Source organism: Lotus japonicus, chromosome 4 (genome assembly GCF_012489685.1).
Source record: "Lotus japonicus ecotype B-129 chromosome 4, LjGifu_v1.2".
Classification (NCBI taxonomy): Eukaryota; Viridiplantae; Streptophyta; class Magnoliopsida; order Fabales; family Fabaceae; genus Lotus; species Lotus japonicus.
In genome coordinates this window covers 474074-497871 of record NC_080044.1, presented here as the reverse complement: position 1 = coordinate 497871, position 23798 = coordinate 474074, and the positions used below count along the sequence as shown (strand labels likewise).

The 23798-nt window shown below is 37.7% G+C and overlaps 3 protein-coding genes and 1 long non-coding RNA gene across 8 annotated transcripts; 2 read left to right on the top strand and 2 right to left on the bottom strand.

Moving 5' to 3' along the window:
• Positions 1-8206: 8206 nt before the first annotated feature.
• LOC130710484 (2-C-methyl-D-erythritol 4-phosphate cytidylyltransferase, chloroplastic) lies at positions 8207-12405 on the bottom strand. The gene is made up of 12 exons (XM_057559769.1): positions 12203-12405; positions 12016-12092; positions 11802-11894; positions 11644-11699; positions 11322-11401; positions 11147-11225; positions 10431-10512; positions 9918-9986; positions 9203-9271; positions 9066-9112; positions 8692-8782; positions 8207-8584 (listed from the first exon to the last, which is right to left on the bottom strand). Exons 1-12 carry the CDS (start codon positions 12336-12338, stop codon positions 8516-8518), a joined length of 948 nt encoding a protein of 315 aa, XP_057415752.1. The 5' UTR covers positions 12339-12405; the 3' UTR covers positions 8207-8515.
• Positions 12406-12512: 107 nt separating this feature from the next.
• Positions 12513-13144, top strand: LOC130710485 (NADH dehydrogenase [ubiquinone] 1 beta subcomplex subunit 3-B-like). Its single transcript, XM_057559770.1, has 2 exons — positions 12513-12745; positions 12929-13144. Exons 1-2 carry the CDS (start codon positions 12542-12544, stop codon positions 12947-12949), a joined length of 225 nt encoding a protein of 74 aa, XP_057415753.1. The 5' UTR covers positions 12513-12541; the 3' UTR covers positions 12950-13144.
• Positions 13145-15550: 2406 nt separating this feature from the next.
• On the bottom strand, positions 15551-17366 carry LOC130710483 (F-box/kelch-repeat protein At3g06240-like). The gene has a single exon (XM_057559767.1). The coding sequence runs from the start codon at positions 17212-17214 to the stop codon at positions 15949-15951; it is 1266 nt and encodes a 421-aa protein (XP_057415750.1). The 5' UTR covers positions 17215-17366; the 3' UTR covers positions 15551-15948.
• A 2210-nt stretch (positions 17367-19576) lies between these two features.
• LOC130710069 (uncharacterized) lies at positions 19577-22617 on the top strand. 5 transcript variants are annotated; one of them, XR_009010281.1, is made up of 6 exons: positions 19580-20583; positions 21067-21095; positions 21258-21329; positions 21566-21727; positions 21835-22022; positions 22320-22611. It is a non-coding gene; the product is annotated as an uncharacterized LOC130710069 (long non-coding RNA). The 5 variants fall into 5 exon arrangements; XR_009010283.1 differs by lacking the exon at positions 21067-21095 and having other exon boundaries at positions 19581-20583; positions 22320-22610; XR_009010282.1 differs by lacking the exon at positions 21067-21095 and having other exon boundaries at positions 19577-20583; positions 21258-21727; positions 22320-22617.
• The last annotated feature ends 1181 nt before the right edge of the window (positions 22618-23798 follow it).

The window sequence follows — 23798 nt, the reverse complement described above, 5'->3', positions numbered from 1 at the left end:
CCCTTGAGAATTCATTTTCCACCCAACTTCGCATAGGTTAGCCTTGGGAAATCCATCATCGGGGCAAGAATTCTCAAATTTTGAGATGGGAGCTCATGGGGGAACCTTGGCTAGGGAATCCATTTGGGCAACGAGGTATGCCATGGAAAACCAAGTCTCCCTTCCAACTTGAGATTTTCCCTTGAATACTCATTTTCCACCCAAATCTGCATAGGTTAGCCTTGAGAAATCAATCATCGGGCAAAGAATTCTCAAATTTTGACATAAGAGCTCACAGAGGCACCTTTGCCTAAGGAAACCATTTGGGCAGCGAGGCAACGCATGGCAAACCAAGAGGCCCTTCCAACTTGAGATTTTCCCTTGAAATTTTATTTTCCACCCAAATTCACATAGGTTAGCTTTGGAAATCCATCATCGGGGAAAGAAGTCTCAAATATTGACATGGGAGCTCACGGGGGGCACCTTGGCATAGGGAAACCATTTGGACAACCGGCCAAGCCATGGCAAACCAAGAGTCCCTTCCAACTTGAGATTTTCCCTTAAAAACTCATTTTCCACCCAAATTCGCATAGGTTTGTCTTGGAAAATCCTTCATCGGGGCAAGAATTCTCAAATTTTGACATAGGAGTTCATGAGGGCACCATGGCATAGGGAAACCATTTAGGCAACGAAGTATTCCATGGAAAACCAAGTCTCTCATCCAACTTTAGATTTTCCCTTGAATACTCATTTTCCACCCAAATTCGCATAGTGATGACCCTTGTTTAGTGGTGTTTTTAGGGTCATTTCTTTCTTTGTTTTGAGTCTGTTTGTTCAGTCTCATGTAGTGTTTCATGCATTCTCATGCATTTTTATCTTTCTTTGAGTCTTTACTTCGTTTTGGTAATTTTGTAGTTTTGTAAGGAGTTTTCTTGCATTTTAAGTAAGTTTAGGACTTGCATGGTTTTATTGTGTTAATTGAAGGATCTCTTGTGCTAATAAGCTCTTTGAGCTTCTGGAATTTTCCTTGGCTTGTTGGTTAAGTTTGCAGATCAAAAACTGAAGGTGAAAGAAGGCCAAGAAGCATGGAATTGAAGGAGGACTTAAAGAGGCTTGAAAGAGGAGTGACAAGAAACTAAAAAGTCTTTTCCAGCGAGCTTAAGCGCCTAGGCGCTGGGAATTGGCGCCTAGGCGCTAGTTGTTTTTTCTGAACCTCCTGGAATTGGCGCCTCGGCGCCAATTGACCTCCAGAGAGCATGTTTTTGCCTGGAATTGGCGCTCAGGCGCTCTGAATTGGCGCCTGGGCGCCCAGACTCGACTGTTTTGCCTATAAATTGGTTTTTAGACATTTCTCTTGGAACCTTTTGTCATTTTATCATATTTTCATAAGTTAGAAGAGAGGGGTTGAGTCTGGAGCTTGAGGAGCTTTCCCTAAGCCTTATGTTTCAGGTTTCATCTTTATCTTCTTGTATGGATTCCATAGCCATGCTTGGCTAAAACCCCTTTTGTTTTGGGTTCTTTGTAAGACTTTGGATGTTTTAGCTTTCATTCCTTTTCTATTCATGTTGTTCTGAGTAAACCCTTGAATCTCACTCCTAAGCTTTATCTTTCAAGCTTGAATGCATGCTAGCTTTTTACTTTTCTATAATCATAACGATAGTTTGTTATAGAATTGAGACTTGTTGTGAGATTACCTCTTCTATACTTGCTGTTAGGAATAGAGGAAGGGTTGAGGTTTGTTGGCCTGAATTGCATGCTTAGTGCTTCTAACAAATGTTTAGGTTATCAAGGAATTGAATCTATCTTTTGATTAGAAAGGGTTTTCTTTACGAGGCATCGATAGATGACTATCTAGGCTAGAACATCAAGGAGAGACTCAGGATTTATTGAATAGGAAGGTTTGCTAAAACTGAATTTGTTGAGCAAGAACCCAAGGCAATCTCATCTCTGAATTTCAATCGCTTTATTACTTGATCACTTGTCTTTTTACAAACTTAAGAAACAATCAACCTTTAAAACTGAATTTTACTTGCTTTTCAACCTTGAACTTGAATCTTAAACTGAATTTGCAATCTAATTCCCTGAGGTTCGATAATTTAAAACCGGGTAGATTCTGTGCACTTGCAGAAGAACCAACACATAGGTTAGCCTTGAGAAATTTATCATCGGGGCAAGAATTCTCAAATTTTGACACGGGAGCTCACAGGGGCACCTTGGCATAGGGAAACCATTTGGGCAACGAGGCAACCAATGCCAAACCAAGAGGCCCTTTCAACTTGAGATTTTCCCTTGAAAATACATTTTCCAGCCAAATTCGCATGGGTTAGCCTTGAGAAATCCATCATCGGGGCAAGAATTCTCAAATTTTGACATGGCAGCTCACAGGGGCACCTTTGCATAAGGAAACCATTTGGGCAACGAGGCAACCCATGGCAAACCAAGAGGCCCTTCCAACTTGAGATTTTCCCTTGAAAACTTATTTTCCACCCAAATTTGCATAGGTTGGCCTTGGAAATCCATCATCGGGGAAATAATTCTCAAATATTGACATGGGAGCTCACGGGGGAACCTCGGAATAGGGAAACCATTTGGACAACCAGCCAAGCCATGGCAAACCAAGAGTCCCTTCCAACTTTAGATTTTCCCTTGAAAACTCATTTTCCACCAAAATTTGCATAGGTTAGCCTTGGGAAATCGATCATCGGGGAGAGAATTCCAAATTTTGACATGGGAGCTCATGGGGGAAACTTTGCATAGGGAAACCATTTGGGAAACGAGGCATGCCATGACAAACTAAATTTCCCTTCCAACTTGAGATTTTCCCTTGAAAACTCATTTTCTACCCAAATTTGCATAGGTTAGCCTTGGGAAATTCATCCTCGGGGGGAAAATTCTCAAATTTTGACATGGGAGCTCACGAGGGCATCTTGGAATAGGGAAACAATTTGGGAAATGAGGTATGCAATGACTAACCAAGTCTCCCATTCAACTTGAGATTTTCCATTGAAAACTCATTTTCCACCCAAATTTGCATAGGTTAGCCTTGGGAAATCCATCGTCGAGGGAAAAATTCTCAAATTTTGACATGGGAGCTCACGGGGGAATCTTGGAATAGGTTTGGGAAACGAGGTATGCAATGCCAAACTAAGTCTCCATTCCAACTTGAAATTTTCCCTTGGGAAATCCATCCTCGGGGCAAGAATTCTAAAATTTTAACATGGGTGCTCACGGGGGCACCCTGGCATAGGGAAACCATTTGAACAACGAGGCAAGCCATGGCAAACCAAGAGTCTCTTCCAACTTGAGATTTTCCCTTGAAAACTCATTTTCTACACAAATTTACATATGTTAGCCCTGGGAAATCCATCATCGGGGAAAGAATACTCAAACTTTGACATGGGAGCTCATGGGGGAACCTAGGTTAGGGAAACCATTTGGGCAACGAGGTATACCATGGAAAACCAAGTCTCCCTTCCAACCTCAAACTTTTCCTTGAATACTCATTTTCCACCTTAATTCGCATAGGTTAGCCTTGGAAAATCCATCATCCGGGCAAGAATTCTCAAATATTGACATGAGAGCTCACGGGGGCACCTTGGCATTGGGAAACCATTTATGCAACGAGGCAACCCATGGCAAACCAAGAGGCCCTTCCAACTTGATATTTTCCCTTGAAAACTCATTTTCCTCTCAAATTCGCATAGGTTAGCCTTGGAAATCCATCATCGAGGAAAGAATTCTCAAATGTTGACATGGGAGCTCACGGGGGCACTTTGGCATAGGGAAACCATTTGGACAACCAGCCAAGCCATGGCAAACCAAGAGTCCCTTCCAACTTGAGATTTTCTCTAGAAAACTCATTTTCCACCCAAATTCGCCAAGGTTAGACTTTAGAAATTCATCCTCGGGGCAAGAATTCTCAAATTTTGACATGGGAGCTCACAGGGGCACCTTGGCATATGGAAACCATTTGGGAAACGAGGCAACCAGTGGCAAACCAAGAGGCCCTTTCAACTTGAGATTTTCCCTTGAAAACTTATTTTCCACCCAAATTCTCATAGGTTAGCCTTTGAAATCCATCATCGGGGAATGAATTCTCAAATATTGACATAGGAGCTCACGAGGGCACCTCGTCATAGGGAAACCATTTGGACAACCAACCAAGCCATGGCAAACCATAAGTCCCTTCCAACTTGAGATTTTCCCTTGAAAACTCATTTTCCACCAAAATTCGCATAGGCTAGCCTCGGGAAATCCTTCATCGGGGCAAGAATTCTCAAATTTTGACTTAGGAATTCATGAGGGCACCATGGCATAGGGAAACGAGGTATTCCATTGAAAACCATGTCTCCCATTCAACTTGAGATTTTCCCTTGAAAATTCATTTTCCACCCAACTTCGCATAGGTTAGCCTTGGGAAATCCATCATCGGGGCAAGAATTCTCAAATTTTGAGATGGGAGCTCATGGGGGAACCTTGGCTAGGGAATCCATTTGGGCAACGAGGTATGCCATGGAAAACCAAGTCTCCCTTCCAACTTGAGATTTTCCCTTGAATACTCATTTTCCACCCAAATCTACATAGGTTAGCCTTGAGAAATCAATCATCGGGCAAAGAATTCTCAAATTTTGACATAAGAGCTCACAGAGGCACCTTTGCCTAAGGAAACCATTTGGGCAGCGAGGCAACGCATGGCAAACCAAGAAGCCCTTCCAACTTGAGATTTTCCCTTGAAATTTTATTTTCCACCCAAATTCACATAGGTTAGCTTTGGAAATCCATCATCGGGGAAAGAAGTCTCAAATATTGACATGGGAGCTCACGGGGGGCACCTTGGCATAGGGAAACCATTTGGACAACCGGCCAAGCCATGGCAAACCAAGAGTCCCTTCCAACTTGAGATTTTCCCTTAAAAACTCATTTTCCACCCAAATTCGCATAGGTTTGTCTTGGAAAATCCTTCATCGGGGCAAGAATTCTCAAATTTTGACATAGGAGTTCATGAGGGCACCATGGCATAGGGAAACCATTTAGGCAACGAAGTATTCCATGGAAAACCAAGTCTCTCATCCAACTTTAGATTTTCCCTTGAATACTCATTTTCCACCCAAATTCGCATAGTGATGACCGTTGTTTAGTGGTGTTTTTAGGGTCATTTCTTTCTTTGTTTTGAGTCTGTTTGTTCAGTCTCATGTAGTGTTTCATGCATTCTCATGCATTTTTATCTTTCTTTGAGTCTTTACTTCGTTTTGGTAATTTTGTAGTTTTGTAAGGAGTTTTCTTGCATTTTAAGTAAGTTTAGGACTTGCATGGTTTTATTGTGTTAATTGAAGGATCTCTTGTGCTAATAAGCTCTTTGAGCTTCTGGAATTTTCCTTGGCTTGTTGGTTAAGTTTGCAGATCAAAAACTGAAGGTGAAAGAAGGCCAAGAAGCATGGAATTGAAGGAGGACTTAAAGAGGCTTGAAAGAGGAGTGACAAGAAACTAAAAAGTCTTTTCCAGCGAGCTTAAGCGCCTAGGCGCTGGGAATTGGCGCCTAGGCGCTAGTTGTTTTTTCTGAACCTCCTGGAATTGGCGCCTCGGCGCCAATTGACCTCCAGAGAGCATGTTTTTGCCTGGAATTGGCGCTCAGGCGCTCTGAATTGGCGCCTGGGCGCCCAGACTCGACTGTTTTGCCTATAAATTGGTTTTTAGACATTTCTCTTGGAACCTTTTGTCATTTTATCATATTTTCATAAGTTAGAAGAGAGGGGTTGAGTCTGGAGCTTGAGGAGCTTTCCCTAAGCCTTATGTTTCAGGTTTCATCTTTATCTTCTTGTATGGATTCCATAGCCATGCTTGGCTAAAACCCCTTTTGTTTTGGGTTCTTTGTAAGACTTTGGATGTTTTAGCTTTCATTCCTTTTCTATTCATGTTGTTCTGAGTAAACCCTTGAATCTCACTCCTAAGCTTTATCTTTCAAGCTTGAATGCATGCTAGCTTTTTACTTTTCTATAATCATAACGATAGTTTGTTATAGAATTGAGACTTGTTGTGAGATTACCTCTTCTATACTTGCTGTTAGGAATAGAGGAAGGGTTGAGGTTTGTTGGCCTGAATTGCATGCTTAGTGCTTCTAACAAATGTTTAGGTTATCAAGGAATTGAATCTATCTTTTGATTAGAAAGGGTTTTCTTTACGAGGCATCGATAGATGACTATCTAGGCTAGAACATCAAGGAGAGACTCAGGATTTATTGAATAGGAAGGTTTGCTAAAACTGAATTTGTTGAGCAAGAACCCAAGGCAATCTCATCTCTGAATTTCAATCGCTTTATTACTTGATCACTTGTCTTTTTACAAACTTAAGAAACAATCAACCTTTAAAACTGAATTTTACTTGCTTTTCAACCTTGAACTTGAATCTTAAACTGAATTTGCAATCTAATTCCCTGAGGTTCGATAATTTAAAACCGGGTAGATTCTGTGCACTTGCAGAAGAACCAACACATAGGTTAGCCTTGAGAAATTTATCATCGGGGCAAGAATTCTCAAATTTTGACACGGGAGCTCACAGGGGCACCTTGGCATAGGGAAACCATTTGGGCAACGAGGCAACCAATGCCAAACCAAGAGGTCCTTTCAACTTGAGATTTTCCCTTGAAAATACATTTTCCAGCCAAATTCGCATGGGTTAGCCTTGAGAAATCCATCATCGGGGCAAGAATTCTCAAATTTTGACATGGCAGCTCACAGGGGCACCTTTGCATAAGGAAACCATTTGGGCAACGAGGCAACCCATGGCAAACCAAGAGGCCCTTCCAACTTGAGATTTTCCCTTGAAAACTTATTTTCCACCCAAATTTGCATAGGTTGGCCTTGGAAATCCATCATCGGGGAAATAATTCTCAAATATTGACATGGGAGCTCACGGGGGAACCTCGGAATAGGGAAACCATTTGGACAACCAGCCAAGCCATGGCAAACCAAGAGTCCCTTCCAACTTTAGATTTTCCCTTGAAAACTCATTTTCCACCAAAATTTGCATAGGTTAGCCTTGGGAAATCAATCATCGGGGAGAGAATTCCAAATTTTGACATGGGAGCTCATGGGGGAAACTTTGCATAGGGAAACCATTTGGGAAACGAGGCATGCCATGACAAACTAAATTTCCCTTCCAACTTGAGATTTTCCCTTGAAAACTCATTTTCTACCCAAATTTGCATAGGTTAGCCTTGGGAAATTCATCCTCGGGGGGAAAATTCTCAAATTTTGACATGGGAGCTCACGGGGGCATCTTGGAATAGGGAAACAATTTGGGAAACGAGGTATGCAATGACAAACCAAGTCTCCCTTCCAACTTGAGATTTTCCCTTGAATACTCATTTTTCAGACAAATTTGCATAGGTTAGCCCTGGGAAATCCATTCTCGGGACAAGAATTCTAAAATTTTGACATGGGAGCTCACGGGGGCACCTTGGCATAGGGAAACCATTTGGACAACGAGGCAAACCATGGCAAACCAAGAGTCCCTTCCAATTTGAGATTTTCCCTTGAAAACTTATTTTCCACACAAATTTGCATATGTTAGCCTTGGAAATCTATTTTTGCTTGTTAGGTTTATTCCTTAATCGTGTTGTGTGAGTGTGTGTAATCTGCCCTTTCTAATTTAAATTGTTATACTCTTCAGATATCCTACTTTTGTGCGTTATTCACTTATTCATTGACTCTCCTAATCTAGCAGATGCCAAACATTAAAACATTATTGAAAAAGCATCTTAATGGAATTCTTACTACATGCCAAAATGGCCCTTGATCATTTATAACAATTCTGAATTGTGTATTTTGTCATTGTCGATGAGATCAAGACTGCCAGCGTGTTTGAATCAATGTTTTTTATTTTTAGAAACTTAGAATCACATAAGAGGAAAAAGCAATTGTTAGTTTGTTACTAGCTTAAAAGTTACAATCTTCGCAATTCCTTACGTGATTTTCACAATAATTTTCAAACATGCATTACCACTCACCGAGCCAAATGGTTTGAATTGTTTGTCTCTTGCTGATTCAACAAACCTAATTTTAAGAGCACCCTTATTTTAATTTCATTGTTTCTTCGAGTATAAATTTATTACAATTTTTAAGTTATCAACCTCAACTAATTAAATACAGCATCTCAACGAACTTTAGTAACTATTTAATCATAAAGTGAATAAAACATGACCGATAAATCAGGTTACATGTAAAGATCATTTAAAACACTAGAAAAATCTAATCCTTTATTGTGTTTGCCAAACCTGGTCATAATCCCATGATTATCATCCAATTGAACCAGGCTTTGGTGATAGAAGTGGGTTCTTGCTTCCATGCAGAAACATTTCCCTTGTTTCAAGCAAGGACTGTTTTGGCCAAAAAAAAGGCAAGAACCATGTATTTTTACACAAATCTCAATAAGTTATACAAGGTAACTCAAAAATGTGTATACAATTTTCTGTGCCCTGAGATGCATGCACCTTGCAGTACAAAAATTAATCTCCCTTCAAAGATTAAATGGCAGAACTTCATGAAGTTTCTCCAGAGTTTTCATGCAGGATTTTCTCTGCCAGTAACAAGTCATCAGGCGTAGTCACCTGCAAAACAGTTCGGAATGAATTTATACATTTTGCAACAGGCGTCACTACTAGCAATGGCTAACCATCAAGCATACAAGAAAGAATACATAAGAAAGTTTGAATACCTTGATATTGGTATAAGACCCTTCAGTGATATAAACAGGATGCTTAAGGTGCTCTACAATGGATACATCATCTGTAACTTCAAGACCTTCTCTGCAAGTAATGTTGCACATAAAGTACCAATTAGATTCTGAAAGATAATGTATCTTCTCAACATTGTGGTAAATAACAACACATCTGAACTTGTTAGTGTATATTCCAATTTAAAAGTGGGCGACTCCTCTGCTCTCCGAGATGTGTCTGTCCAGCTCTTGGTTCATAAAGAGTATGATAGCTAGTTTTCATTCTTTAAGTTCGTAAATTACTGAAACAAAGATACTTCTTTTAATGGGTACAAGTACACACAATTAAATTAAGCATAAGAATAAGAAACTACCTATTTACAAGCTCAAAGCCTTTCCTCAGCAACTCAGGCTTGATAACCTATAAAAATGATTAAGCATCAAAATTATTGACTAAATTGTCAAACAAAAATGACATATATATATAATTTTTTCTCATTTTCAGTTTGACCTGTGGAGTCTGCATCTCCCATAGTGTTTTCCTGTCCAGTGTTCTAACCACAAATGATTCACTGTTTGCCTGTAGAAAGATTAGTAGACAAATGTCGTTATTTTCAAGTCCATTAAACTAAAGGAAGTAATTTACATGCATATAAGAGCCCAAGCACAGAATGAAAATTTCAATCTAGATCAGAAGACATTCTTCTACGCACAGTTATGCTCACTGTGAATGGAACAACTGAATTCAATCTCCAGACAAATTTGAACCTAAGGTTACATCAAAGTTATTTTAGAAGGAGCAATTTTGAAATTAAACCTGTAAATTAGCAGTCAGGAAAATACACAAATCCAACACTGACAGGGAAAGTTGAATGAATATAAGCACCACTGAAATACTTTTGATTTGAACGGAAGATGAACTAACTTCATTAAACATCATATCTTTGTTTAAGATACAGAGAATTGGAGGGGGGGGGGGGGGCAGTAAGTTTGAATTTAAAGATAAGTCTTTATAATTGGAGTAGGAGTATAAGCTTCAGAGTTAATTTAAGCGAGCACATCCTCCGTTATTGAGAGGGAAATGTATAGATGTCGGTTCTTGCATAAAGTTGTTGATTGCATTTGAGTTTCAAATTTTTTATAGAATTCACTAATATGGAAAAAGAAAATTCACCAACCACTTACAATAATTGTGAGGAAATTGTATGCTAACAACTAGTGAATACCTCTTTGATTGTGGCCTTCACAGGGACACCAAGAACAGCAGCTCCGTTTAACAGTCCATCTTTAAGGACCTAAAGCAGAATACAAATGCTAATCTAAGTATCCTCTAATATGAAGTTATTGAATTGTAAATCAAGAGAGAGTCCCCCAGGAAGGGGGAGGCACTGTGGCAGGCAGGTTAATTTACTAAAGATGTTAAGAAGAGTTTGAAACAAAGTCCAAACCAAAATTAGACAAAACATACATTTAAATGCAATAAATTGTACACAGACATGTAACATGTCACTATGAAGACTCAGGTGCTAATGTTGGTCCATATAAACCATTGACACTAACACAACAATAAAGTTGAGATTTCCCTGACTATATTATTGCTGGGATACAGGAATTCATCAAAACCCTCTCTCAGAAAACTAATGTAACAGTGCTATTTTCCTTCATGAGTGCCAAACTTCACAAAAATAAAGACCAATGGACTTAGTAACTTGTGCAGGAGAAACTCATTAAAGTCAAACCTTTTTCACATCTCCTGATAATACCAAAGGTCTTGCAGAATCATGAATGCAAACAAGCTCAGAATTTGAATCAACAGCCTGTTATAAGCAGATGAAGATGTCAAAGGGATAAATAAGTTAAAATTAGCATGAGCGACAAAAGTGCTCACAGAAACTAAGCATTTTTAATTGCTGCAATGCAGATTCAAACATCAACTCCAGATGTTGTCATGTTGACAACAGTTAATCACCATCTTACATGAATTTCAGAATTTTGAATAGCCCATTATTTTAAGTGCATGAAAACTTGAAATATAATGAATATGTAGGTGACCAGAATCTCAACCTATTACTATTATGATATATCTTGACATACAAATTGATTAGATTTTAGTTACATCATCACTGATTTTTTAACGACTAGTTTACTCTTTAGTTTTTGCAAAAGTTTTCTAAGATAATGGTTCTGGTACCTTAACCAACTAGCAAAATTTTGGCTACCACTTTTAAGGGCCCATTTCTGGCTGCTTTGTTTTTCTTAGTCATGATGTTAGGTTTCTCATACTCTAGTGCAGAACAAATTTCCAATGTTTGGGTATGACGAGTAAAGAAATAAAAGAAAATTGGCTTTCACATAGATATAAATAAGCTAAGAGAAATGACAGATAATGCATGAAACCTATTAATCATTAAGATCAAACAGAAAAGGAAGAAGGAAATAAACTGCACATTCCTGTAACCCATTGTAAACAGAATCCTGTCTTTCTTTCCCGGGCAGTGCAAATTTAAGTTCCGCTTGGTAATTTCCTTTGGCATCTGAGGGAAATAAATATGATTAATGATCAAGAGGAGAATACACGGTTTTTAAAAGAAAGCAAAGCTAAAGAGAGAAAGGAACAAAGAAAAAAAAACCTTGAAAAATGTCTTGGTATGAAGGATCGCATACAACAATGACTTCTTTGACTTGAAGCATGTGACAGAAAGTGAAGAAACTGCAAAATATCGGTAGTCAGCATCCAATTAGTGTGGAAAGAAATGAAACATGATAAGGTATTAACAAAGCATGGAATGTGAAAACAAATACAGATACAATTAGTGTCATCATCATGCAATGCGTGCGGTTGGAGATGGAGTAACAGTGTTGGAGATATTATGACTTATGAGTAATAAGCACAGAGATAGGAAACCTTAGTAAGAAAGAGTGAGGTGAGTAGTGGTATTGTGATTACATTACCTGTACAAAGCAATGGGTTGACCCAAAAGGGGAAGATACTGCTTTGGCATGCTAGCCTATTTACAAAATCAATGAAATGAACAATGCGAGCAAGTTGGAATTGAAATAAAGAGTACTAATAAAAGAGAGAGAGAGAGAGAGAGAGAGAGAGAACTGACTCCCATCCTCTTGCCCTTCCCTCCAGCCAAGAGCACAACCGACACACTGTTGTCCTTGACAACACCAGTATCAGACTCTAACTCCTCCTGCCTCTGCGTCATTCACAACAACCAACCTCTTATCTGTTAGTTATTTTCCTAATGATACATACTAATTGATTCATATAAATATACAATCGAAGCTAGCTAAATTGAATGGAAGCACTGCACTTACTTTGGCAGAGCAGAGAATGAGGTTTGGTTTAGCAGCATTTTTGTTGAAACAGATATTTCTAGTTCTAACACCTGAAACTGAAAGAAAGAGGGATGGATTTATGAATGATGATTGAAGAAGAAGAAGGAAGGAAGAGAAAGAGAGAAAGCTAGCTAGCTAGCTAGCTAGCTAGCTAGCGTTGACTTACCTGGTGGTGGTGGTGTAGAAGAAGAAGAAGAAGAAGAAGGATTGAATTTGTGAATTGTTGTTGGGAAGGGTAAGGTCGACCTCGAAGAAGATGAAGAGAAATGAAGGAAATGAGACTGAAATTGAACAACTGTCATCTTCCCTTCGCTTCAAACGGTATTGAACAGTAGCAGTTTCAGGTGAAGGTAGGTGACTAGGTGAGTGTGAGATGAAGACAATTAACTGTACGCTGGTTGATTTGGGCCTGGACGACTTTACTTTGTTTTGGGCCAAGCCCAGTAACTATAAAGTAATAAAACCACGAAGCCAAGAGAGAGAGAGAGAGACAAGAGAGGACAAGATGGCATCTAGCGGAGGCGGAGCAGGAAAGAATACGGCGGAGTTCTTCCGGAGGAGGGACGGCTGGAGGAAGCATCCGATGCTCGGCAATCAGCTGCGTCACGCCACACCTGGTCTCGGCATCGCTCTCGTTGCCTTCGGGATCTACCTCGTCGGCGAACAAGTCTACAATCAGATGAACGCTCCTTCTCATTCTCACCACCATGTATGAATTCACATCCCTTCTCTTCTCTTCTAATTAGGGTTTTCATTTTTCAACAATTTTATCATCTGCTTGCGTAATCCAAATCACATTTCAACTTTATTTCTAGGTTATGTTTTCATGTCAATAAGATACTTAGATAGGGATTGATTCAACTGCAAATTCCTTCCTTCCTTCTTCTTGCAGGTCAAGGCTGGGGAGCACTGAGAAGATTGATTTCCCCCTCCTTTTGTTTTGTTGTTAGTGTTACTGTTGGTTAATAATAACTTGACATTCAATGTCGTATAAATTACCAACCGTGTTATGTTGGCTTCTTCAGCTGTATCATGTATGTATATGGCTACTTTAATCCCCTCATTTCAAATGTTTCTGCTGTGAATGAACTACTTTTGTTTGCTTTCACTAATTGCATTGCATTCTTGTCTCGTGACCAATTCATTAGGCAGTGGAGAATTCAATTCAGGAACTAAGGAAATACCACTGAATCTCAATGCTCATATAGATTATACAACAAAACTAACCGTAGGTAATCAGCTAAACCAACTATATATCACTCAGAAGAACTAACTATGCACATCATAATCTTCACTTTTAAACCTTGTTGAAGCAAATCATGTTGGCATACATAACCCCTTGTTGCCAATTTGTTCGTCAAAATTTGATTATTCATTTAGTGTGCTGCATAGGACTTAGTATGTGCAAGAATAACAACACAAAAGCTAGTAGCATGTTCTGGATAAATCGTCTAACTCAACTATAACATGTAGTTTACGCATCTTGTGGTTCTAAACAGAGGATGGGAGTTCTTAATGAAAGTGACTTGTTTATATCTTGATATATTTCACACTCTTAGTTCTTACATGCGTTAATTATTTGTTAGGTCATTTTAGTCATTTATTTAAAATCCCTTATCTCCCTCCAACTTTGCCGTTGCTGGCCGGAGGGGGACCTAATCTGAAGAGATGAGGGATTTTGTTTTCCTCCATTACCCTCACCTCTCCAAAAGTCACTCCATAACAAAATGTGTGTGTGGAATCATTTCATTTCATTTCTATATGAGAATGTTTTTAACGTTTAGCAAATCACCTTTCAACTTGATCGACAATCAGTTAGTCAAGGTTAGTTTACAGTTAGCTCTTGCTCTGTATTAATGTACACATGGTATCTTTTCAGCAGATTATCAATTTGATTCAAAGACGAAATCTATTTTGATTTCATTTTCTCTCTTGAGGATCCTTATTTCCTCTTCCATCATTGATAAACAGTATTTTGAATCGCCTTATTTTAAAGTAAGGTACCAATGAAATTTAAAGAAAGAAAAGTGGGTATCCTTAATTGATCATATAATTCCGTTTAAACAATCCATCTTCAAATTGTACATTTTTAGGAGGAAATTGAATCAAGCATAAGCTCGAAGAACTTGCCCATCCAAGCTTGGCCAACATTCTTGGACCTTAGCCTTTAAGCACGGCCATTTCATAACTAGAACAAGAGTTGGTTCTTGGGTACATGAGTGACTTATCATTAACTGAAAATTAGAAAGTCAATTCCGTGAAGATTAATCTCATGAGAGCATGGTTCCGTCACTAATGTCATCCCTCTAAGATGAATACTCCCTTTGAGAAAGATGGTTGTTTAAGGTTGTGGCACAAATAGTAAGATTACAATTATTGACTGTACAATGTTATTAAAATACTCTTATTTAGTTTTACTAGTACATTGTGCAACTATTAAATTCTACATTGAATAGAAAAGAACTAGTTGATCATGATAGAGAAGAGTTGTGATTGATTGATATGAAATGTAATAAGTGAGAGAAAATTTATTAAATGAGAATATAAATGGAAAAAATGAGAAACAAATGCATTGATTTTCTAAAACAACAAACTTTTTAGAATATTAAAAGAGTGCATAGAATAACAATATTTGTGTATCGGAGGGAGTAGAAGTTTATGCAAATGCCTCCACAAAATATATTATGTTATGGAAAAGGGGAACAACTAAATTAGCCCAATGCTTTTTTTTTTGTTGTTGAGACATGATATAAATCGATGTTGAGAAGAGTAAAAATAATGTTAATTGCAACAACATCACATTATATATCACACCTACCTCTTTATATAAAAAAATTGCACACTTTATAGAGTGTACACACCCCTAAAGGGAAAAATAGATAAGAACTAAGAAGGAAAAAAAATTAAGATTTAAATTTTATTCACACTTTAAATTAAGTATAAATACAGTTGAGAGAAGAGATAAATATGGAAAAAATAGCGAATGTAAAGAATGTAAAAGGTGTGAGTGAAAGATAAAAAATAGGTAGATAGAAAATGAAGAGAAAAATGCAAATAATCATACCTCCAGAGGTAAAGTTAACAGCTAATGGAGAAACTACTCAAACAAGTATGAGTGCAGAAACCAGAGCTCAAAGAGTAATGATATATACACACCTCATTTTTTAAACACTTCATTTTCACCTCATTTTATTTCTATCTCTCTCATCTTATCATCTATCACATCTCATATTTTCTCTTTCTTACTTTTTTTTTTCTTCCTATCTCTCTCATCATTCCACCTCTCCACCTCAAAAGAGAGGTGTGAACACATCATTATTGAGAGCTCAAAACCACATTAACTAAAGTAGCTACTTCATAGATAGACAAGCTAAGAAAGAAGGCTCTGCATGGAGTTATCTTACTGTACCTATTAACCTATTCATGCCTCAAAGTCAGACAAAGAAGCCATGCTTTATAACTATCAGTTTGGTAATGGTGAAAAAATCATGAAAAAGTAATCTATTCTTTACCATTTTACTAGGAACTGGTTTATAATATTTCTTTTTCATTTCAATTTACAGTTTACACATCAAATCAGTGCAGAATGGACAACTCTCAATAATCAATATAGCTCCAATGAGGTGCAAAGATATTGACTTGTACAATAAAATATTGATTTGATGAGACAGGGGAATACCGCACAGACCACTATTCATACCTCTCATATGCTATTCGCCAAAACAGAAACTTCTTGGACTTCTCGTACGATGTGTACAAGCAGCAGACATTTCAGAAAGCAGGTACATGTGTAATCAATCACTCACAATAAATTGCAAACTACCATGATCCCCAAATAAGAGGCCAAATGCAACACCCTTTCATAAATTTCAGAGCTTGGTATATTATTGAGTAATCCTATCCTATTCATTCTTAACGCAGGCGTCTGACATTGACCACTTTGTTGTTGTCCCTGACATTAAGCATGTCCTTCAGCGAGAGAAAGCTCAAAACATGAGGAGTGGCTTCAATGTTTGAAGCGATGCCACCAATATCAACAGTCCTGAACATACCAGTTTCAGCACTGTATGAGACTAGAGAGTGTGAATTGGAATCAGAACCAGAATCAGCTTTCAGCAACATAGCCCCAGAGCTGCTAAACCCAATGGGTCTGTGCTTATCCTGTGGCCTCAACCCAACATAAGACTTGATGTCAATGCTAAATGCCTTGGTCCAAGACTCCACCTCACCATAACTCTCCATCAACCATGTCTCAAACACGTCAGAACCCTTAACATAGCACAAACACAAGCAACCCTTCAACACTCCCACACTGATCCCTGATATTTCATTCAAATAGTCATCATCAAAGTGTGAGGGGGGTGCCACCCATTTGAACTCGTTTTTGTTAAGATCAAAGGAGCATATCAGTTCAGAAATTCGAGGGCTTTGTGTGATCCAGTGAAGAGCACCGTTGAGTGATGGGTCAAATGCACTGCTAGCCCTCGCAGACACAGAAGATGAAACATTATTGTCAATCACCCGCCACTTATCATCCCCTATCTGGAACAATTCAGCTACCATTTGATTGGTCGATGTGACAACAAGCTGAAGGATTTTATAGCGATTGGTGAGGGCGTCATACCCAAAAGCGGAAAAACGCAGGTTCTGATTAATAGGAGTCGGAGCAATAGGAAGAACCATTAACTCAGCCGAGAGTGGATTGCAGATGTAGTATAAAGCGCGATCATGGGGGAACCCAAAAGTGCGTAAACACAATAACCCATTAGCAGAATTGACCAAATTGACAGGTCTCCCGCAATCGATTGTGATGAACCTTCTTCTGGATCCATGATCAGAGATCGGCGAATTAGAACGAGTTGTGGAAGATGGGGTTTTGCCGATGGTGGCGAGACAGGAGGAGGTGCCGTGATTGGAATTGGAAGCGGAGCAGAGGAGGCGGCAATCGATGCAGGAAACATAGCGGCGGTCGGAGAGGACGAGACAGGTGGTTGGGGCTCGAGAAATATAGAGTTGGCGGAAGGAAGGGTCGGTGATGAGGTTTTTGAAGGCGGTGCAGACGGTGGTGCAGCGAATGAGGGACCACGCCGGAAGCTTGAAGAAGATATCACAGAGTATGTGAAGTGGGAATTCCAGGATGTGGAACCCTAACCCGCACTTTTTCTCAGCTCTCTCCATCTTTTCTTTTTCTTTTTCTTTTTCTTTTTCTTTTTGTTTGCAGAACCCACACTCCTCTCTTCTCCTCTGCCTTGCTGGCTTATTTATATATGAATATTTTTTTTTGCAAAGGAAGTAATTATATGTATAAATTTTAATTATTAACTAATTTAAAGAATATGAGGAGATGATATATGATATTTTTTCATGATATGTTTACAATTTAAAAAGTTAATTATAGTGAAGGGATGCAACTCTTGAATAAAAGATGTGATTTATTGTATGAAATGACATGACTTTTAGTAGAAATATAGCTCTTAAAAAAGAGATGTGACCCTTTACATAGAATGATGTAACTATTTGAAAAGAGTTTATATATTGTGTTTAGAGTACTATAAAAATGATGAAGGACTTGAACATGGTTCACTATATCTAACCATAAAGATTGTCTCTATATAATTGTCTTAACAAAAGAAGAGCGTAAGAAAGAATGGGAAAGATAGAAGAGTTCAGCATTGTTGAAGGCATTCTACCAGAACATTAAAAAGGATCAACCCAGTTTGGAAGAGATTATTTGAGCTTATCTGACAGCATAAGCTCTTATGCCAGTATTTGGGAGAGCTTATGCAAACAGCTTATGGTCTGCCATAAGCTATTTTCAGCTTATTTTCATAAGCTACTCAGGATAGCTTATGAAAAACAGCTTATGCTTATACACAGCTTATTTTTAATTTATTTCAATAAATTTTTAAAAATAGCTTATGAATAAGCGCTTATGTCATAAGCGCTTATGACCATAAGCGCTTAATTAAGCTGTTTATCCAAACGAGGCCTTGATGACAAAAGGGTTACCGACATAAACACTTATCGGTCATGTTGAAAGTAAGGGCACTATGTCTATTACTAAATATTGAATACTAATATTGGTAATATAGTTTTAAAGTTTCGCACTCTTTTTTTTTTTTGAAAGTTTAAAGTTTGGCACTCTAAACTCACTAATACTTAAAGTTTCTAATTATTTTCTATTTTCATACTTATGTAAGAGTGTGAGATGATGTTTTGTCATTAGAAACGTATATTATGTAATTCTCATTAATGTGTCATACTACCAACAGGTGGTTGGTTCAAGTGGTACATGTTTGATTCTCATAAGTAATGTCTCGAGCTCAAATCTTGTGGATGGAAAAAACTCTCGTTAAGAGAGTTAGCTCCACTATGATGTGAATGTTCTCGACTCAAACAAGATTTAAGTGAAGGAACACCACTCTTTAATAAAAAGATGTAACTATTTGTATAAAAGGATGTGACTCTTGAAAGAGATATGACTTTGAATAAAGGGATTCAACTCTTTGAATGGAATGATGTGACTCTTCGAAGAAGAGTGTCTATATATAATGCTCGATGGGAGCACTACAAGGATGATGAAAGACTTGAACATTGTCCCCTGTCTCTGGCGATAGAGATTGTCTCAATGATATGTCATCATGAAAGAAGAGCGTAGAAATAATGAGAAAGAGATATAAGAGTTTTCTATTGTTGAATGAAGGACATTCTACAAAAACATCAAAGATGATCAATGACATACATGGATAGAGGTTAGTACTCCAAAACCATCATAAATGACATGAATTTTTAAGATGTTTCTTCTACTACTCCATGTTTTCTATGGTTAAGTTTGTACTTGATTAAGTTGCTTGTCAGGATAGTTCTACTCGTGTAAGATTTTTGAGGGTAGTAGTCTTGTTTTGAACAAAACAGAACTGTGTTGTCTTGTTTTTTTCTTGTTCACAGATTCTGTTCTTGTCTTTGTAAGAGGTTTTGGAGTACACCTAGTACTCCCATTCTAATATATCTTTTCTTTTGTTGATAAAAAAAAAGTTTGTACTTGATTGAAAACTTCCCAAATGGAACTAGTGATATGCAAATGGAAGAATGTGATGCATGGACTTCTTCGGCCAATAGCACTGCTGGCCAGATATTCCTTCATTCAAAGCCGGTGAGCGTGGAAAAAATATGCTAATCTACATTACTTTTGTGTGACAAAGTTAATATATAGTCTAGCTTTTATGTATGTTCTGGTATATAAAAGAATGGGAAGTTGGCCTCAGAGTACTCTTTTTGATGTAACATGGAGGAACTTGCTAGCTAGAGTTCTCTCTTGTTTTGCGTATATATTAATAATCCCCCGGTGTGTGTGCTAGTCATTGCTTTAGATGTCTATTTATGCTTCTGCATTTTGCTTAGTTTAGCCTTTTCTTTTCTATTTCTATGAAACAACACTACAACATTTTTCGCTTTAGACCACGCTATTTTGTTCTACGGGCCAAAAACTGTGGCGTAAAACCGGTATATGCCACGGTTTTGTAACGGTAGATATGTTAAACCAAAATTTTAAATACGAACAGATACACCCGTGGCTATACATTCTTAAACCACAGTTCATAAATCGCAGGCAAGTTTCTTTCGCGGTTTTAAACCGTGGGAATGTCTCCCACAATTGTAACCGTAGCATAAAAGTTTTATTTAATTAATTTGAAATCCAAAGGTTAATTTTCCTAAAATAATGAAAAAGAAAACTAACTAAAGTGCCAAACCCTTGCTCCCGTAAACCCGTCTTCTCTTCTTCTTCAAAATTTGGTAAAGTGCGACGAGAGCCACCATCAACTCTGTGCGAAACCTTGTGCGTTTGGCCTTCTCCTCTACGGCGTTCTTCCTTTGCGGCGAGAGCCACCATCAGCGCCACCGATTCTCTTATCTGCGGAGATCGAGAACAACCATCTTCGTCTCTGAGTCGGAAGAAATCGACGAAGTGCGACGAGAACCCAACCAATTCTCATCACGTGGATAAAGAGGGGTTGAGTGTGTTGGCTGGAAACCTTATTCTCCTCTTGCTCTCCAATGATAACCCTCTTTATCACAATACCCCTCTCTTCTTCTCATTATTGATTAGGTGTTGAGTATTTTTTCTTCTCTTCATGTTAGATGCTAGAAATAAAGGGTCCTTTAGTCTTGCTTGATTCTTTTATTTGATGCATTATTTCGTTTGCTGAAGTCAGTGTCTGTTTTAGTTTGGTGATGCTCAATTTGGGCTTGGATCCTGATTTGGAGGATTCTCTTCTGCATATCTAGATCTCCTTTGCCATTGTTACTTGTTTGTTTTTGTGATTTCAATACTTTTCAGTTCAGTTTCAGCTCCTGTATGAATGAACAAGTTTAAATTAAAAAAATATTATGTCCTTTTAAGAAGATTTCAGGAAGCTTTGGGCTTTTGTTTATCTCTATATCTGGGAGTGTTTGGAGGGCTAGTCTATTGCTATATTCTTATGTTGCTGGATGCAGAGAAGTAAGGGAGAGGATACCCATTGTCATCTACTTTCAGTACTGAAAAAGGTAGACTCTTCCTTTACTTTTCTTTAGTTATGTTTTCAGTATTTTGTGTTGGAGTTGTTATCTTTATATTTTCTTTTTACTTATATGATTATTTAAAACTGATTAATATTCTCTTGGTTTAAGAGACCCTTGGAGTGGTGGAGGGTATTCCACCTCTTTTTATTTGCTCATTTTCTCCAATAATCATTGCCTGTAATAGAGTATTTTTTATTGAATGCTAAGAGCTTTTATCAAGGTCCAATGTGATAGCTAGCTAATTATGTTTGTGGGTTGCAGTTTGCTAAAGAATATATCAAAAAGTATAGTGAATGTGTAACTGTTAAAACAAATCACAATGACAGTTATGTATGTTGTGCTCTTTTTATTATGTGGTGGTAATGTTTGTTACACATGTAAGTAGTATGTAACCTCTCATAAGTCTCATTATCATTTCTCTTTTCTCTTTTCCTTTTATTTATCATAAGTCTCTTTATGTTTATGCAGTTTGATACTACATTAGTTGTCTAAGATATGTAAGTAAAATTTCTTCCACTTTCTTCCAGTTTGATACTACAGTTTGCTGAAGAATATATCAGAAAGCATAGTGAATATTGTAGCAAAAGAAAAGGTCCAAATTAATACTATATAATATTTTATCCTCTTTTTCTTTCCTTATTTCTGTGTTTTATGAACAGGTGCTCATCACTAAACCTAAGGTTCTCAACTAAGAAAATCCAGAGTGGCTAAAGGTGGTAAGGGATCAAGAGGTAGCATTTTTATGCTGTCAACTTTCACTCTATTTATGTGAAATAGTTATTTCAGGGATCCTTTTCTTTCTTCCTAGTTTCTATATCTACTGCAGTTTTTTCTTTGTGCCTAAAGCTCTATTCTCTGGAAATTTATCTATTAATTCCATGAAAAGGGATTAGAAGGGCTTTTAATTTTAAAAGATGATTATCCTAGAAACTCAAAGGCTACTCCTCCTACATGTTGTGTCTACAAGGTGTGTAATAGCATCATGCTCACAACTGGCAATTAGTTTGGCCACTGATAAATGCCTGCAAGGCCAATGGTTTGCATTATATCCAGTCCCCTTGTTGAGGGTGACATGCTCCCATGACTCTCAGTCAGCATCCGATTTCATAGTTTTATGAGTTTGCGTCAGGTTTGTTCTTGTATGGCTTAGTAGAATCTATATTTTCAGTGCTACTTAATTGCCATGTTTGCTTATTTTCATAATTTTTTTAATCCTGTAGAATCTTAATTCTGCAGGGATTTCTTCAACCGGGGGAAGGTGCTTGGATACAGGGCAGCAGCTTATGTATCCCAAGGGAATAACCATGGCCACCTTTCATATGGGGAATGATCATGTTGAGAATTGGGCTGATTTAGGCATGGCAGACAATAACCAACAAATTAATGATACTTGCACATATATTGATACTGATGATAAAATCCATGTGGGTATCCATTTTTCTAGTAAATTTTGACTTTTTCAGACTTAGTTTTCTTACTAGGTTTGCATTTTTGTTGTGCAATTTATGCTGTTTTGTTATTGTATGAGAAATTTGCTACAATTTTACTGGAGCTAAATAATGTTAGTGTGAGTATAAGACTATAAGTGCCTGCTGGTTTAAGCTTGAATTGAGTTTAACAATACAGAGTTACATTTTCAATTTTAAGTGCAACAGATCCATGTTTTGGATGAATGAATGAGTCTTAATGACCTCTGATAATGTTTCTCAACTTTGTATTAGTGCAACAGAGTTAATAACGAGACACATATGGTTTACCACTTCAAGGATCAGATGAAGTCCAATCCTGAAGATCAGAAGGTTTTTATTTTTTATCAGGTCCAAGTCCAACTGCTTGTAGCTACTGATTGTGTGTTCCATAAGTGATGGATTATTTGTATTGTTTACTCTTATACATTAATATAGTTGTCCACTTAAGTTACATGTGGATTTGAATCTTGAGATGGTTGGTCAGAGATGTTAACTTTTTAAATACTAGAGATGTTATCCACTAGTTATTCATTCTTAGTTATCTTGACTTACATGTTATTTGGGGTGATCCAAGTTGTCATTGTTAGAACTTGGAAGACTTTATAATGAATTGAATTATCATGAATTTTGAATACAATGGGTAGGACATGGGGCTTAAAAGGTTCTAAAAAGCAACTGTAGTATGAAGATTTCTAAAAAACCACTATGATACAACGGTTAAAAAACTGTGGCAAGAAAGGCATTAGTAACCGTGGAATTAAGGCACAAAGAAACCGTGGCATAAACTTGTCCAGAAACCGTGGTTAAAATTTCCAAGGCCACGGTTTCCCAAACGCGGTATTATATAAACCGTGGCATTAAGGTTTTGAGCAAACCGTGGCTTGAACTTGACAAAACCGTGGCACTTGAGCTTGGCCACGGCCACATACACTGCGGCACGAAAACCGTGGCAAAACCGCAGCGTAAGCTTTTAGCCACGGTTTTTTGACATGAGCCCGCGGTTTTCCGTCCGCGGCAAAAGGCCAAAAATGCTGTAGTGCAATTTGGTTCTATAAAATATAAAATTAATGTGTAATTTGGAAAGAATTCTGTTAGTTTGTTAGTGAGTGAGTTAGTTAGTTAGGCTGGCAAATGATTACGCCTCCATTGTTCTCTATCTATCTATTGTTTACATAATGGAAATTTCTTGGAATTTTTCTCTCTCATTCTGCAGAGGGATTTCCCTCTTTCCCTCACCTTGCTCTCCTCCATCTCAATTTACTGAATTTAGTGAGATTCTATGAAGGCTTACTTTCTCATGGCAGATTAAACAATAGACAGAGTCCCCCACCTAAAGATATACAATTTGATATGAAGATAAATGTATTTTATTAGTATATGTAATCCCATGTAATCGACAAAAATAAGGTGGCTGCAGTTCTGTTTTGGTCAGAGAAAAACATGTGCAAATATATCTATTAATTTGAGTTTACCTACTTAATTTGTTAATTAATTATGTCTTTCTTTTTCTGTTGTAGCAATGCAAGTAATGAATGATATATTTGCGAGTGAGAATTGAAAAGGCCACGTTAGGCAAGTATTATGCATATAAGCAATTGTCTGAAACATGTTGTAGCACTCATTTGTATGGCTCAGGGGTGTTTGTTTTCTTACACGCTAGCTTAGCTACATCCATCTTTTACGCTTTCTTTGAGCTAGAAAATGATTGCATATGTTATTTCCTATTTTGGT